Source organism: Salvelinus fontinalis, chromosome 20 (assembly GCF_029448725.1).
Source record: "Salvelinus fontinalis isolate EN_2023a chromosome 20, ASM2944872v1, whole genome shotgun sequence".
NCBI lineage: Eukaryota > Metazoa > Chordata > Actinopteri > Salmoniformes > Salmonidae > Salvelinus > Salvelinus fontinalis.
This window is the reverse complement of record NC_074684.1, coordinates 33,956,176-33,971,998: the sequence shown is the minus strand read 5'-3', so window position 1 is coordinate 33,971,998 and position 15,823 is coordinate 33,956,176. Positions and strand designations below refer to the sequence as shown.

Here is a 15,823-nt window from a genome sequence, read left to right as displayed (position 1 = left end):
ACTAGGCTACTTGCTTTAACCTCTAGGCTACCTGCTCTAACCACTAGACTACCTGCTGTAACCTCTAGGCTACCTGCTCTAACCACTAGACTACCTACTCTAACCACTAGACTACCTGCTGTAACCACTAGACTGCCTGCTCTAACCACTAGACTACCTGCTCTAACCACTAGACTACCTGCTCTAGCCACAAGGCTACCTGCTCTAACCACTAGACTACCTGCTCTAACCACCAGGCTACCTGCTCTAAGCACTAGGCTACTTGCTCTAACCTCTAGGCTACCTGCTTTAACCACTAGACTACCTGCTGTAACCTCTAGGCTACCTGCTCTAACCACTAGACTACCTACTCTAACCACCAGGCTACCTGCTCTAACCACTAGACTACCTGCTCTAACCACTAGACTACCTGCTCTAACCACTAGACTACCTGCTCTAGCCACAAGGCTACCTGCTCTAACCACTAGACTACCTGCTCTAACCACCAGGCTACCTGCTCTAACCACTAGGCTACCTGCTCTAACCACCAGGCTACCTGCTCTAACCACTAGGTTACCTGCTCTAAACACTAGGCCACCTGCTCTAACCACCAGGCTACCTGCTCTAACCACCAGGCTACCTGCTCTAACCATTAGGTTACCTGCTCTAAACACTAGGCCACCTGCTCTAACCACCAGGCTACCTGCTCTAAACACCAGGCTACCTGGTCTAACCACTAGGCTACGTGCTCTAACCACTAGGCTACCTGCTCTAACCACCAGGCTACCTGCTCTAACCACTAGGTTACCTGCTCTAACCACCAGGCTACCTGCTCTAACCACTAGGCTACCTGCTATAACCTCTAGGCTACCTGGTCTAACCACTAGGTTACTTGCTCTAACCTCTAGGCTACCTGCTCTAACCACCAGACTACCTGGTCTAACCTCTAGGCTACCTGCTCTAACCACTAGGCTACCTGCTCTAACCACTATTCTACCTGTTCTAATCACTAGGCTACCTGCTCTAACCACTAGGCTACCTGCTCTAACCACTAGGCTACCTGCTCTAACCACTAGGCTATTTGCTCTAACCTCTAGGCTACCTGCTCTAACCACTAGACTACCTGCTCTAACCTCTAGGCTACCTGCTCTAACCACTAGGCTAGCTGCTCTAACCACTAGCCTACCTGCTCTAACCACTAGGCTACCTGCTCTAACCACTAGGCTACCTGCTCTAACCACTAGGCCACCTGCTCTAACCTCTAGGCTACCTGCTCTAACCACTAGGCTACCTGCTCTAACCACTAGGCTACCTGCTCTAACCACTAGGCTACCTGCTCTAACCACTAGACTACTTGCTCTAACCAGTAGCCTACCTGCTCTAACCACTAGGCTACCTGCTCTAACCACCAGGCTACCTGCTCTAACCACTTGGTTACCTGCTCTAACCACCAGGCTACCTGCTCTAACCACTAGGCTACCTGCTCTAACCTCTAGGCTACCTGGTCTAACCACTAGGTTACTTGCTCTAACCTCTAGGCTACCTGCTCTAACCACCAGACTACCTGGTCTAACCTCTAGGCTACCTGCTCTAACCTCTAGGCTACCTGCTCTAACCACTAGACTACCTGCTCTAACCTCTAGGCTACCTGTTCTAACCACTAGGCTAGCTGCTCTAACCACTAGCCTGCCTGCTCTAACCACTAGGCTACCTGCTCTAACCACTAGACTACCTGCTCTAACCTCTAGGCTACCTGCTCTAACCACTAGACTACCTGCCTCTAACCACTAGGCTACCTGCTCTAACCACTAGGCTACCTGCTCTAACCACTAGGCTACCTGCTCTAACCACTAGGCTACCTGCTCTAACCACTAGACTACCTGCTCTACCCACTAGACTACCTGCTCTAACCACTAGACTACCTGCTCTAACCACTAGACTACCTGCTCTAACCACTAGACTACCTGCTCTAACCACTACACTTCCTGCTCTGACCACTAGACTACCTGCTCTAACCACTAGGCTTCCTGCTCTAACCACTAGACTACCTGCCTCTAACCACTAGGCTTCCTGCTCTAACCACTAGGCTACCTGCTCTAACCACTAGGCTATCTGCTCTAACCACTAGGCTACCTGCTCTAAAAACTAGGCTACCTGCTCTAACCTCTAGGCTACCTGCTCTAACCTATTGGCTACCTGTTCTAACCACTAGGCTACCTGCTCTAACGTCTAGGCTACCTGCTCTAACCACTAGGCTACTTGCTCTAACCTCTAGGCTACCTGCTCTAACCACTAGACTACCTGCTGTAACCTCTAGGCTACCTGCTCTAACCACTAGACTACCTACTCTAACCACTAGACTAGCTGCTCTAACCACTAGACTACCTGCTGTAACCACTAGACTACCTGCTCTAGCCACAAGGCTACCTGCTCTAACCACTAGACTACCTGCTCTAACCACAAGGCTACCTGCTCTAACCACTAGGCTACCTGCTCTAACCACCAGGCTACCTGCTCTAACCACTAGGTTACCTGCTCTAAACACTAGGCCACCTGCTCTAACCACCAGGCTACCTGCTCTAACCACCAGGCTACCTGCTCTAACCAGTAGCCTACCTGCTCTAAACACTAGGCCACCTGCTCTAACCACCAGGCTACCTGCTCTAACCACCAGGCTACCTGCTCTAACCACTAGGCTACGTGATCTAACCACTAGGCTACCTGCTCTAACCACCAGGCTACCTGCTCTAACCACTAGGTTACCTGCTCTAACCACCTGGCTACCTGCTCTAACCACTAGGCTACCTGCTCTAACCTCTAGGCTACCTGGTCTAACCACTAGGCCACCTGCTCTAACCTCTAGGCTACCTGCTCTAACCACTAGGCTACCTGCTCTAACCACTAGGCTACCTGCTCTAACCACTAGGCTACCTGCTCTAACCACTAGACTACTTGCTCTAACCAGTAGCCTACCTGCTCTAACCACGAGACTACCTGCTCTAACCTCTAGGCTACGTGCTCTAACCACTAGGCTACCTGCTCTAACCACCAGGCTACCTGCTCTAACCACTAGGTTACCTGCTCTAACCACCAGGCTACCTGCTCTAACCACTAGGCTACCTGCTCTAACCTCTAGGCTACCTGGTCTAACCACTAGGTTACTTGCTCTAACCTCTAGGCTACCTGCTCTAACCACCAGACTACCTGGTCTAACCTCTAGGCTACCTGCTCTAACCTCTAGGCTACCTGCTCTAACCACTAGACTACCTGCTCTAACCTCTAGGCTACCTGTTCTAACCACTAGGCTAGCTGCTCTAACCACTAGCCTGCCTGCTCTAACCACTAGGCTACCTGCTCTAACCACTAGACTACCTGCTCTAACCACTAGACTACCTGCTCTAGCCACAAGGCTACCTGCTCTAACCACTAGACTACCTGCTCTAACCACCAGGCTACCTGCTCTAACCACTAGGCTACCTGCTCTAACCACCAGGCTACCTGCTCTAACCACTAGGTTACCTGCTCTAAACACTAGGCCACCTGCTCTAACCACCAGGCTACCTGCTCTAACCACCAGGCTACCTGCTCTAACCACTAGGCTACCTGCTCTAACCACCAGGCTACCTGCTCTAACCAGTAGCCTACCTGCTCTAAACACTAGGCCACCTGCTCTAACCACCAGGCTACCTGCTCTAACCACCAGGCTACCTGCTCTAACCACTAGGCTACGTGATCTAACCACTAGGCTACCTGCTCTAACCACCAGGCTACCTGCTCTAACCACTAGGTTACCTGCTCTAACCACCTGGCTACCTGCTCTAACCACTAGGCTACCTGCTCTAACCTCTAGGCTACCTGGTCTAACCACTAGGTTACTTGCTCTAACCTCTAGGCTACCTGCTCTAACCACCAGACTACCTGGTCTAACCTCTAGGCTACCTGCTCTAACCTCTAGGCTACCTGCTCTAACCACTAGACTACCTGCTCTAACCTCTAGGCTACCTGTTCTAACCACTAGGCTAGTTGCTCTAACCACTAGCCTGCCTGCTCTAACCACTAGGCTACCTGCTCTAACCACTAGACTACCTGCTCTAACCACTAGACTACCTGCTCTAGCCACAAGGCTACCTGCTCTAACCACTAGACTACCTGCTCTAACCACCAGGCTACCTGCTCTAACCACTAGGCTACCTGCTCTAACCACCAGGCTACCTGCTCTAACCACTAGGTTACCTGCTCTAAACACTAGGCCACCTGCTCTAACCACCAGGCTACCTGCTCTAACCACCAGGCTACCTGCTCTAACCACTAGGCTACCTGCTCTAACCACCAGGCTACCTGCTCTAACCAGTAGCCTACCTGCTCTAAACACTAGGCCACCTGCTCTAACCACCAGGCTACCTGCTCTAACCACCAGGCTACCTGCTCTAACCACTAGGCTACGTGATCTAACCACTAGGCTACCTGCTCTAACCACCAGGCTACCTGCTCTAACCACTAGGTTACCTGCTCTAACCACCTGGCTACCTGCTCTAACCACTAGGCTACCTGCTCTAACCTCTAGGCTACCTGGTCTAACCACTAGGCCACCTGCTCTAACCTCTAGGCTACCTGCTCTAACCACTAGGCTACCTGCTCTAACCACTAGGCTACCTGCTCTAACCACTAGGCTACCTGCTCTAACCACTAGACTACTTGCTCTAACCAGTAGCCTACCTGCTCTAACCACGAGACTACCTGCTCTAACCTCTAGGCTACGTGCTCTAACCACTAGGCTACCTGCTCTAACCACCAGGCTACCTGCTCTAACCACTAGGCTACCTGCTCTAACCACCAGGCTACCTGCTCTAACCACTAGGCTACCTGCTCTAACCACTAGACTACTTGCTCTAACCAGTAGGCTACCTGCTCTAACCACTAGACTACCTGCTCTAACCTCTAGGCTACATGCTCTAACCACTAGGCTACCTGCTCTAACCACCAGGCTACCTGCTCTAACCACTAGGTTACCTGCTCTAACCACCAGGCTCTGCTCTAACCACTAGGCTACCTGCTCTAACCTCTAGGCTACCTGCTCTAACCACTAGGCTACCTGCTCTAACCACTAGGCTACCTGCTCTAACCACTAGGCTACCTGCTCTAACCACTAGACTACTTGCTCTAACCAGTAGGCTACCTGCTCTAACCACTAGACTACCTGCTCTAACCTCTAGGCTACCTGCTCTAACCACTAGGCTACCTGCTCTAACCACTAGCCTACCTGCTCTAACCCTTAGGCTACCTGCTCTAACCACTAGGCTACCTGCTCTAACCACTAGGCTACCTGCTCTAACCACTAGGCTACCTGCTCTAACCACTAGGCTACCTGCTCTAACCACTAGACTACTTGCTCTAACCACTAGGCTACCTGCTCTAACCACTAGACTACCTGCTCTAACCTCTAGGCTACCTGCTCTAACCACTAGGCTACCTGCCTCTAACCACTAGGCTACCTGCTCTAACCACTAGGCTACCTGCTCTAACCACTAGACTACATGCTCTAACCACTAGGCTACCTGCTCTAACCACTAGACTACCTGCTCTACCCACTAGACTACCTGCTCTAACCACTAGACTACCTGCTCTAACCACTAGACTACCTGCTCTAACCACTAGGCTACCTGCTCTAACCACTACACGTCCTGCTCTAACCACTAGACTACCTGCTCTAACCACTAGGCTACCTGCTCTAACCACAAGGCTACCTGCTCTAACCTCTAGGCTACCTGCTCTAACCACTAGGCTACCTGCCTCTAACCACTAGGCTACCTGCTCTAACCACTAGGCTACCTGCTCTAACCACTAGGCTACCTGCTCTAACCACTAGGCTACCTGCTCTAACCACTAGGCTACCTGCTCTAACCACTAGACTACCTGCTCTAACCACTACACTTCCTGCTCTGACCACTAGACTACCTGCTCTAACCACTAGGCTTCCTGCTCTAACCACTAGACTACCTGCCTCTAACCACTAGGCTTCCTGCTCTAACCACTAGGCTACCTGCTCTAACCACTAGGCTATCTGCTCTAACCACTAGGCTACCTGCTCTAAAAACTAGGCTACCTGCTCTAACCTCTAGGCTACCTGCTCTAACCTATTGGCTACCTGTTCTAACCACTAGGCTACCTGCTCTAACGTCTAGGCTACCTGCTCTAACCACTAGGCTTCTTGCTCTAACCTCTAGGCTACCTGCTCTAACCACTAGACTACCTGCTGTAACCTCTAGGCTACCTGCTCTAACCACTAGACTACCTACTCTAACCACTAGACTAGCTGCTCTAACCACTAGACTACCTGCTGTAACCACTAGACTACCTGCTCTAGCCACAAGGCTACCTGCTCTAACCACTAGACTACCTGCTCTAACCACAAGGCTACCTGCTCTAACCACTAGGCTACCTGCTCTAACCACCAGGCTACCTGCTCTAACCACTAGGTTACCTGCTCTAAACACTAGGCCACCTGCTCTAACCACCAGGCTACCTGCTCTAACCACCAGGCTACCTGCTCTAACCACTAGGCTACCTGCTCTAACCACCAGGCTACCTGCTCTAACCAGTAGCCTACCTGCTCTAAACACTAGGCCACCTGCTCTAACCACCAGGCTACCTGCTCTAACCACCAGGCTACCTGCTCTAACCACTAGGCTACGTGATCTAACCACTAGGCTACCTGCTCTAACCACCAGGCTACCTGCTCTAACCACTAGGTTACCTGCTCTAACCACCTGGCTACCTGCTCTAACCACTAGGCTACCTGCTCTAACCTCTAGGCTACCTGGTCTAACCACTAGGCCACCTGCTCTAACCTCTAGGCTACCTGCTCTAACCACTAGGCTACCTGCTCTAACCACTAGGCTACCTGCTCTAACCACTAGGCTACCTGCTCTAACCACTAGACTACTTGCTCTAACCAGTAGCCTACCTGCTCTAACCACGAGACTACCTGCTCTAACCTCTAGGCTACGTGCTCTAACCACTAGGCTACCTGCTCTAACCACCAGGCTACCTGCTCTAACCACTAGGTTACCTGCTCTAACCACCAGGCTACCTGCTCTAACCACTAGGCTACCTGCTCTAACCTCTAGGCTACCTGGTCTAACCACTAGGTTACTTGCTCTAACCTCTAGGCTACCTGCTCTAACCACCAGACTACCTGGTCTAACCTCTAGGCTACCTGCTCTAACCTCTAGGCTACCTGCTCTAACCACTAGACTACCTGCTCTAACCTCTAGGCTACCTGTTCTAACCACTAGGCTAGCTGCTCTAACCACTAGCCTGCCTGCTCTAACCACTAGGCTACCTGCTCTAACCACTAGACTACCTGCTCTAACCACTAGACTACCTGCTCTAGCCACAAGGCTACCTGCTCTAACCACTAGACTACCTGCTCTAACCACCAGGCTACCTGCTCTAACCACTAGGCTACCTGCTCTAACCACCAGGCTACCTGCTCTAACCACTAGGTTACCTGCTCTAAACACTAGGCCACCTGCTCTAACCACCAGGCTACCTGCTCTAACCACCAGGCTACCTGCTCTAACCACTAGGCTACCTGCTCTAACCACCAGGCTACCTGCTCTAACCAGTAGCCTACCTGCTCTAAACACTAGGCCACCTGCTCTAACCACCAGGCTACCTGCTCTAACCACCAGGCTACCTGCTCTAACCACTAGGCTACGTGATCTAACCACTAGGCTACCTGCTCTAACCACCAGGCTACCTGCTCTAACCACTAGGTTACCTGCTCTAACCACCTGGCTACCTGCTCTAACCACTAGGCTACCTGCTCTAACCTCTAGGCTACCTGGTCTAACCACTAGGTTACTTGCTCTAACCTCTAGGCTACCTGCTCTAACCACCAGACTACCTGGTCTAACCTCTAGGCTACCTGCTCTAACCTCTAGGCTACCTGCTCTAACCACTAGACTACCTGCTCTAACCTCTAGGCTACCTGTTCTAACCACTAGGCTAGTTGCTCTAACCACTAGCCTGCCTGCTCTAACCACTAGGCTACCTGCTCTAACCACTAGACTACCTGCTCTAACCACTAGACTACCTGCTCTAGCCACAAGGCTACCTGCTCTAACCACTAGACTACCTGCTCTAACCACCAGGCTACCTGCTCTAACCACTAGGCTACCTGCTCTAACCACCAGGCTACCTGCTCTAACCACTAGGTTACCTGCTCTAAACACTAGGCCACCTGCTCTAACCACCAGGCTACCTGCTCTAACCACCAGGCTACCTGCTCTAACCACTAGGCTACCTGCTCTAACCACCAGGCTACCTGCTCTAACCAGTAGCCTACCTGCTCTAAACACTAGGCCACCTGCTCTAACCACCAGGCTACCTGCTCTAACCACCAGGCTACCTGCTCTAACCACTAGGCTACGTGATCTAACCACTAGGCTACCTGCTCTAACCACCAGGCTACCTGCTCTAACCACTAGGTTACCTGCTCTAACCACCTGGCTACCTGCTCTAACCACTAGGCTACCTGCTCTAACCTCTAGGCTACCTGGTCTAACCACTAGGTTACTTGCTCTAACCTCTAGGCTACCTGCTCTAACCACCAGACTACCTGGTCTAACCTCTAGGCTACCTGCTCTAACCTCTAGGCTACCTGCTCTAACCACTAGACTACCTGCTCTAACCTCTAGGCTACCTGTTCTAACCACTAGGCTAGTTGCTCTAACCACTAGCCTGCCTGCTCTAACCACTAGGCTACCTGGTCTAACCTCTAGGCTACCTGCTCTAACCTCTAGGCTACCTGCTCTAACCACTAGACTACCTGCTCTAACCTCTAGGCTACCTGTTCTAACCACTAGGCTACCTGCTCTAACCACTAGGCTACCTGCTCTAACCACTAGGCTACCTGCTCTAACCACTAGGCTACCTGCTCTAACCACTAGGCTACCTTTTCTAACCACTAGACTACCTGCTCTACCCACTAGACTACCTGCTCTAACCTCTAGACTACCTGCTCTAACCACTGCACTTCCTGCTCTAACCACTAGGCTACCTGCTCTAACCACTACACTTCCTGCTCTAACCACTAGGCTACCTGCTCTAACCACTAGGCTTCCTGCTCTAACCTCTAGGCTACCTGCTCTAACCACTAGGCTATCTGTTCTAACCACTAGACTACCTGCTCTAACCACTAGGCTACCTGTTCTAACCACTAGACTACCTGCTCTAACCATTAGGCTTCCTGCTCTAACCACTAGACTACCTGCTCTAACCACTAGGCTACCTGCTCTAACCACCAGGCTACCTGTTCTAACCACTAGACTACCTGCTCTAACCACCAGGCTACCTGCTCTAACCACTAGACTACCTGCTCTAACCACTAGACTACCTGCTCTAACCACTAGACTACCTGCTCTAACTACTAGACTACCTTCTTTATCCTCTAGACTACCTTCTCTATCCTCTAGACTACCTGCTCTATCCACTAGACTACCTGCTCTATCCTCTAGACTACCTTCTCTATCCTCTAGACTACCTGCTCTAACCACTAGACTACCTGCTCTCTCCTCTAGGCTACCTGCTCTAACCTCTAGACTACCTGCTCTAACCTCTAGACTACCTGCTCTAACCACTAGACTACCTTCTCTATCCTCTAGGCTACTTGAGGCAGAAGACAAATGTGGAGTTTGTTTGCAGAGCTCTTTTTTTCGATTTTGTGCGTTGTTTGTTTTAACATTCTGTTTGATGTCGTTTTGATGTGTCGTGTCTTTCCTCTTTTCAGGACAATCGAATCAGTCTGGTTGACTACGTGGTGTCATACTATCTCCGCAACCTGGATGAGGTAATGTCACTTTATTCTGATGAACGTTTTTACACAAAGTTGATCTATGGTGGTTTGGTTGGTCTATGGTCATTCTGGTGTTGTCTTTTGTTGTTGTCACTGATGTTGTTGTTGTCACTCTGATGTTGTTGTTTTCTTCCAGAACGCTGGGACAGAGAGAAGTGTCTTCCCTCTCCCCGAGCCTCAGGATGTGTTCCTGGCCGCCCAGGTCAAGTTTGAAGACATCACCAAGGAGCTGAGTCAGCTGAGACGGGACCTGACAGGTGGTGGAATCATGATACATTATTCATTATTGATTGGATGATAATGTCCTTTTCCAGGCATTCAACTCACTATTGTAAGAGAGTAACTCCCCTCATCCACCACCAATGGTGAGAGGTCTTTTAGGCATCACAATACCCACTTGAATAACTGATTGAAAAGTGGGACAGCATGTTTTTTGTATTTATGTGAATGGAATGGTGTTACTCTGAGGTTAGTGTGTTATGTGTTAGTGTTTGAGAGCCTCCTTCAGCCTCTGTAACTCTATCTCTGTAGTTAGTGCTGCTTCAGATTCCTCACAGCCGCAACCTCAGACACAGTCAGTCTGGCAGTCTTCTGTTCTCCTCAGGCCTCGTTCATTCATTCACACAGCAATAAGGATGGTTTCCCGTCAGCCATTACTGGCCACAGCAGCCATTTTAAAAACCCTATTTGAATGCTAAAGTACCATCTTTGACCGACTCACAGTCCACTCAGCTTCAGAACAAAAGAGTTCCTCTCCTCCACAGTCCACTCAGCTTCAGAACATAAGAGTTCCTCTCCTCCACAGTCCACTCAGCTTCAGAACATAAGAGTTCCTCTCCTCCACAGTCCACTCAGCTTCAGAACATAAGAGTTCCTCTCCTCCACAGTCCACTCAGCTTCAGAACATAAGAGTTCCTCTCCTCCACAGTCCACTCAGCTTCAGAACATAAGAGTTCCTCTCCTCCACAGTCCACTCAACTTCAGAACATAAGAGTTCCTCTCCTCCACAGTCCACTCAGCTTCAGAACATAAGAGTTCCTCTCCTCCACAGTCCACTCAGCTTCAGAACAAAAGAGTTCCTCTCCTCCACAGTCCACTCAGCTTCAGAACATAAGAGTTCCTCTCCTCCACAGTCCACTCAGCTTCTGAACAAAAGAGTTCCTCTCCTCCACAGTCCACTCAGCTTCAGAACAAAAGAGTTCCTCTCCTCCACAGTCCACTCAGCTTCAGAACATAAGAGTTCCTCTCCTCCACAGTCCACTCAGCTTCAGAACAAAAGAGTTCCTCTCCTCCACAGTCCACTCAGCTTCTGAACAAAAGAGTTCCTCTCCTCCACAGTCCACTCAGCTTCAGAACATAAGAGTTCCTCTCCTCCACAGTCCACTCAGCTTCAGAACATAAGAGTTCCTCTCCTCCACAGTCCACTCAGCTTCAGAACATAAGAGTTCCTCTCCTCCACAGTCCACTCAGCTTCAGAACATAAGAGTTCCTCTCCTCCACAGTCCACTCAACTTCAGAACATAAGAGTTCCTCTCCTCCACAGTCCACTCAGCTTCAGAACATAAGAGTTCCTCTCCTCCACAGTCCACTCAGCTTCAGAACAAAAGAGTTCCTCTCCTCCACAGTCCACTCAGCTTCAGAACATAAGAGTTCCTCTCCTCCACAGTCCACTCAGCTTCTGAACAAAAGAGTTCCTCTCCTCCACAGTCCACTCAGCTTCAGAACAAAAGAGTTCCTCTCCTCCACAGTCCACTCAGCTTCAGAACATAAGAGTTCCTCTCCTCCACAGTCCACTCAGCTTCAGAACATAAGAGTTCCTCTCCTCCACAGTCCACTCAGCTTCAGAACAAAAGAGTTCCTCTCCTCCACAGTCCACTCAGCTTCTGAACAAAAGAGTTCCTCTCCTCCACAGTCCACTCAGCTTCAGAACATAAGAGTTCCTCTCCTCCACAGTCCACTCAGCTTTAGAACATAAGAGTTCCTCTCCTCCACAGTCCACTCAGCTTCAGAACATAAGAGTTCCTCTCCTCCACAGTCCACTCAGCTTCAGAACATAAGAGTTCCTCTCCTCCACAGTCCACTCAACTTCAGAACATAAGAGTTCCTCTCCTCCACAGTCCACTCAGCTTCAGAACATAAGAGTTCCTCTCCTCCACAGTCCACTCAGCTTCAGAACAAAAGAGTTCCTCTCCTCCACAGTCCACTCAGCTTCAGAACATAAGAGTTCCTCTCCTCCACAGTCCACTCAGCTTCTGAACAAAAGAGTTCCTCTCCTCCACAGTCCACTCAGCTTCAGAACAAAAGAGTTCCTCTCCTCCACAGTCCACTCAGCTTCAGAACATAAGAGTTCCTCTCCTCCACAGTCCACTCAGCTTCAGAACAAAAGAGTTCCTCTCCTCCACAGTCCACTCAGCTTCTGAACAAAAGAGTTCCTCTCCTCCACAGTCCACTCAGCTTCAGAACATAAGAGTTCCTCTCCTCCACAGTCCACTCAGCTTCAGAACATAAGAGTTCCTCTCCTCCACAGTCCACTCAGCTTCAGAACAAAAGAGTTCCTCTCCTCCTCCTCTCTTTTATTCCACCTCAGTGATCCTGGAATGTCTTTAAGTGAGCCCATATGCCAGCCAACCTGCCCCAACTATGGTCGCCCTGAGGACAATGTATGGCTCACTCTCTCTGCCATTGTGTGTGTGCTTGGACATTTCTCAGGTTACTGTTTATGTGCATGCGTGTGTGAACACACGTACAAGTCTGCATGAGTGTCGTGTGGAGACTTTTTGGAGTCTCTCTTGGAGTCTCTGTGATACTGCCCTGGCGCCTTTCAGATACAGCTCTTATCCTGCCCATCAGATATGTCTCTGTGTTGTGCCTCCTCCTCCTCCTCCTCCTCCTCCTCCTCCTCCTCCTCCTCCTCCTGCTCCTCATCCTCCGCCTGCTCCTTCTGCTCCTCATCCTCCTAATATTACCTGCTCCTCATCCTGATCCTTTTCCTACTCCTCCTCCTGATCTTCTTCCTCCTACTCCTGCTCCTCATCCTCCTCATCCTCCTCATCCTCCCCATCCTGCTCCTCATCCTCCTCATCCTCCCCATCCTGCTCCTCATCCTCCTCCTCCTCCTGCTCCTCATCCTCCTCATCCTCCTCATCCTGCTCCCCATCCTGCTCCTCATCCTCCTCATCCTCCTCCTCATCCTGCTCCTCATCCTCCTCATCCTCCTCATCCTGCTCCCTATCTTGCTCCTCATCCTCCTCCTCCTCCTCCTCCTGCGTATCTTTGTACTGTATGTTGCCAGCTGAACGGCTTCACATTGCTGCTCTGTCCGTATGTAATCTGAGGGGGGTACTCCTTATCAACCCAATCGGACTGCCCTACACACACACACACACACACACACACACACACGGAACACCCTACACACACCCCTTATCTTCTGTTTGGGGCTCTGCAGAGATACGCTATTCTACCCTGCTTCTCCGTATCACCCAGCATCCCCTGTGGCCCCCAGATGTGTGTCACAGATTCCTTTCTCTACCTCTCAACATGGCTAGGTCTTATCACTGAGACGCTCAACCACCGTGACATCTCTCCATCTATCTCAGGATCCTTTTGTCCTGCTGTTTGAACCTCCCTCATGCCTGGATTGAACCGTGCTTTTGTTTTGCTCCGGTCAGTGTGTGTGTGTGTGTGTGTGTGTGTGTGTGTGTGTGTGTGTGTGTGTGTGTGTGTGTGTGTGTGTGTGTGTGTGTGTGTGTGTGTGTGTGTGTGTGTGTGTGTGTGTGTGTGTGTGGGTGTGTGTGTGTGTGTGTGTGTGTGTTACTCTCTTCTCCACCTTCTTGTATTGTTGTTGGACAGTGGTTTTTGGTGGTGGCGTTTATCCCAGAGCATTATGCTGGGAAATATGAACTGTCGTAGCAAAACGAATGACTCACTTTGCGTGGGTGTGTGCCCATGCAAAATACATTTCTGAATGTAGTTGTTATATTTTCCTGAAGGAGTTTCCATTAAGTGTCAAAACAACCCTTACCGAGCATGTCAAATCCCTAGGGTGTTGAATAAAAGCTGTTCCATTGTCAGGAAGGAAATCACATATTTGTGGCAGCACTGATTGGACACACAGGTCAAGAGCTCTAAGAGGGACTGCCCTATCACAGAAGAATTGTAACCTGAAACAAATCACCCAAAAACACAACTCAAAAAAGTGGGTTTGATTTAGTCTCACTTTGCCACGTTGGCTGTGTGAAGAGGCTACGTTGGTTTTGCTGTGTCAAACAGTTGCTTCACTACTACGCCGTAGTTACAGTACACTTTTAATGTCAAGTAGGCATGTGGCCTCTGTTTACCTGAGACGGAATTACCCTCTTCAAGTCTGACAAGAACAAACTCCTCTCCAGCACAAAAGAGAGAAAAACAAACAAAGCAAAGAAAGACTCGCCACAATGAAGATACCCGCCTCCACAGTTTACACAAATCCTCAATGAAAACAGTATTCTTTGTAATTTTATCTGGGTGGTGATGATGGAGCGTGGCGTGGGGGACAGGAGGGAGGGGGTGTGTTACCGTGACTCCCAGCAGGCTGTATTATGACTGGGCCTGGAGACTGGCTCCTTTGGCTCTCCTGTGATGCCCTGATTGGACGAACAGTGAGCCAGAGGGAACAAACAGAACAGGGACAGGTCTAGGAGCCACAGAGAGAGAGAGAGATATCGGCTGCCGCCAGCTGTATGTTCATCGGTGCGTCTAAACAGTTGTTATCAAAGAGGGAAAGCATAACGATAACCTTCGCCTCTGGTACAGGTGGAGCTGACTGAAGCTACCTCTCTGTCTGTCCGTCTGTCACTGTGTGATGATTTGGAAAAAGTGTTGGAGAGAAGTCTAACAATATAGGTTTTTCCTGTTTTTCCAGTGTGTGAGAAAGATGTTCAGAAGGTGTGTTCCAGCTCTCCAGACGAACACCTCCAGCCTTTTAAGGACAAGATGGAGGCGTTCGTTCTGAATGGTGAGTAGCCAATAGCACTGGGCAATAATGAGGACAACAGTAGTCGCCAGTAGTATAGTGACATAACAACAGTAGTCCCCAGTAGTTAGTAGTATAGTGACATAACAACAGTAGTTAGTAGTATAGTGACATAACAACAGTAGTTAGTAGTATAGTGACATAACAACAGTAGTCCCCAGTAGTTAGTAGTATAGTGACATAACAACAGTAGTCCCCAGTAGTTAGTAGTATAGTGACATAACAACAGTAGTTAGTAGTATAGTGACATAACAACAGTAGTTAGTAGTTTAGTAAAAGAACAACAGTAGTTAGTAGTATAGTGACATAACAACAGTAGTTAGTAGTATAGTGACATAACAACAGTAGTTAGTAATATAGTGACATAACAACAGTAGTCCCCAGCAGTTAGTAGTATAGTGACATAACAACAGTAGTCCCCAGTAGTTAGTAGTATAGTGACATAACAACAGTAGTTAGTAGTATAGTGACATAACAACAGTAGTTAGTAATATAGTGACATAACAACAGTAGTCCCCAGCAGTTAGTAGTATAGTGACATAACAACAGTAGTCCCCAGTAGTTAGTAGTATAGTGACATAACAACAGTAGTTAGTAGTATAGTGACATAACAACAGTAGTTAGTAATATAGTGACATAACAACAGTAGTCAATAGTATAGTGACATAACAACAGTAGTTAGTAGTATAGTGACATAACAACAGTAGTTAGTAGTATAGTGACATAACAACAGTAGTTAGTAGTATAGTCACATAACAACAGTAGTTAGTAGTATAGTGACATAACAACAGTAGTTAGTAGTATAGTGACATAACAACAGTAGTTAGTAGTATAGTGACATAACAACAGTAGTTAGTAGTATAGTGACATAACAACAGTAGTTAGTAATATAGTGACATAACAACAGTAGTTAGTAATATAGTGATATAACAACAGTAGTTAGTAATATAGTGACATAACAACAGTAGTTA

The 15,823-nt window shown here is 49.1% G+C and overlaps 1 protein-coding gene across 1 annotated transcript in view; it reads left to right on the top strand.

The window, feature by feature from the left end:
• Window positions 1-15,823, top strand: part of LOC129817763 (formin-like) — a 61,122-nt gene that overhangs the window by 35,035 nt on the left and 10,264 nt on the right. The window contains exons 13-15 of the mRNA XM_055873307.1: window positions 9,773-9,832; window positions 9,975-10,095; window positions 14,742-14,834. Of these exons, the coding sequence (XP_055729282.1) occupies window positions 9,773-9,832; window positions 9,975-10,095; window positions 14,742-14,834 (274 nt within the window). The remainder of the gene's footprint in view (window positions 1-9,772; window positions 9,833-9,974; window positions 10,096-14,741; window positions 14,835-15,823) is intronic.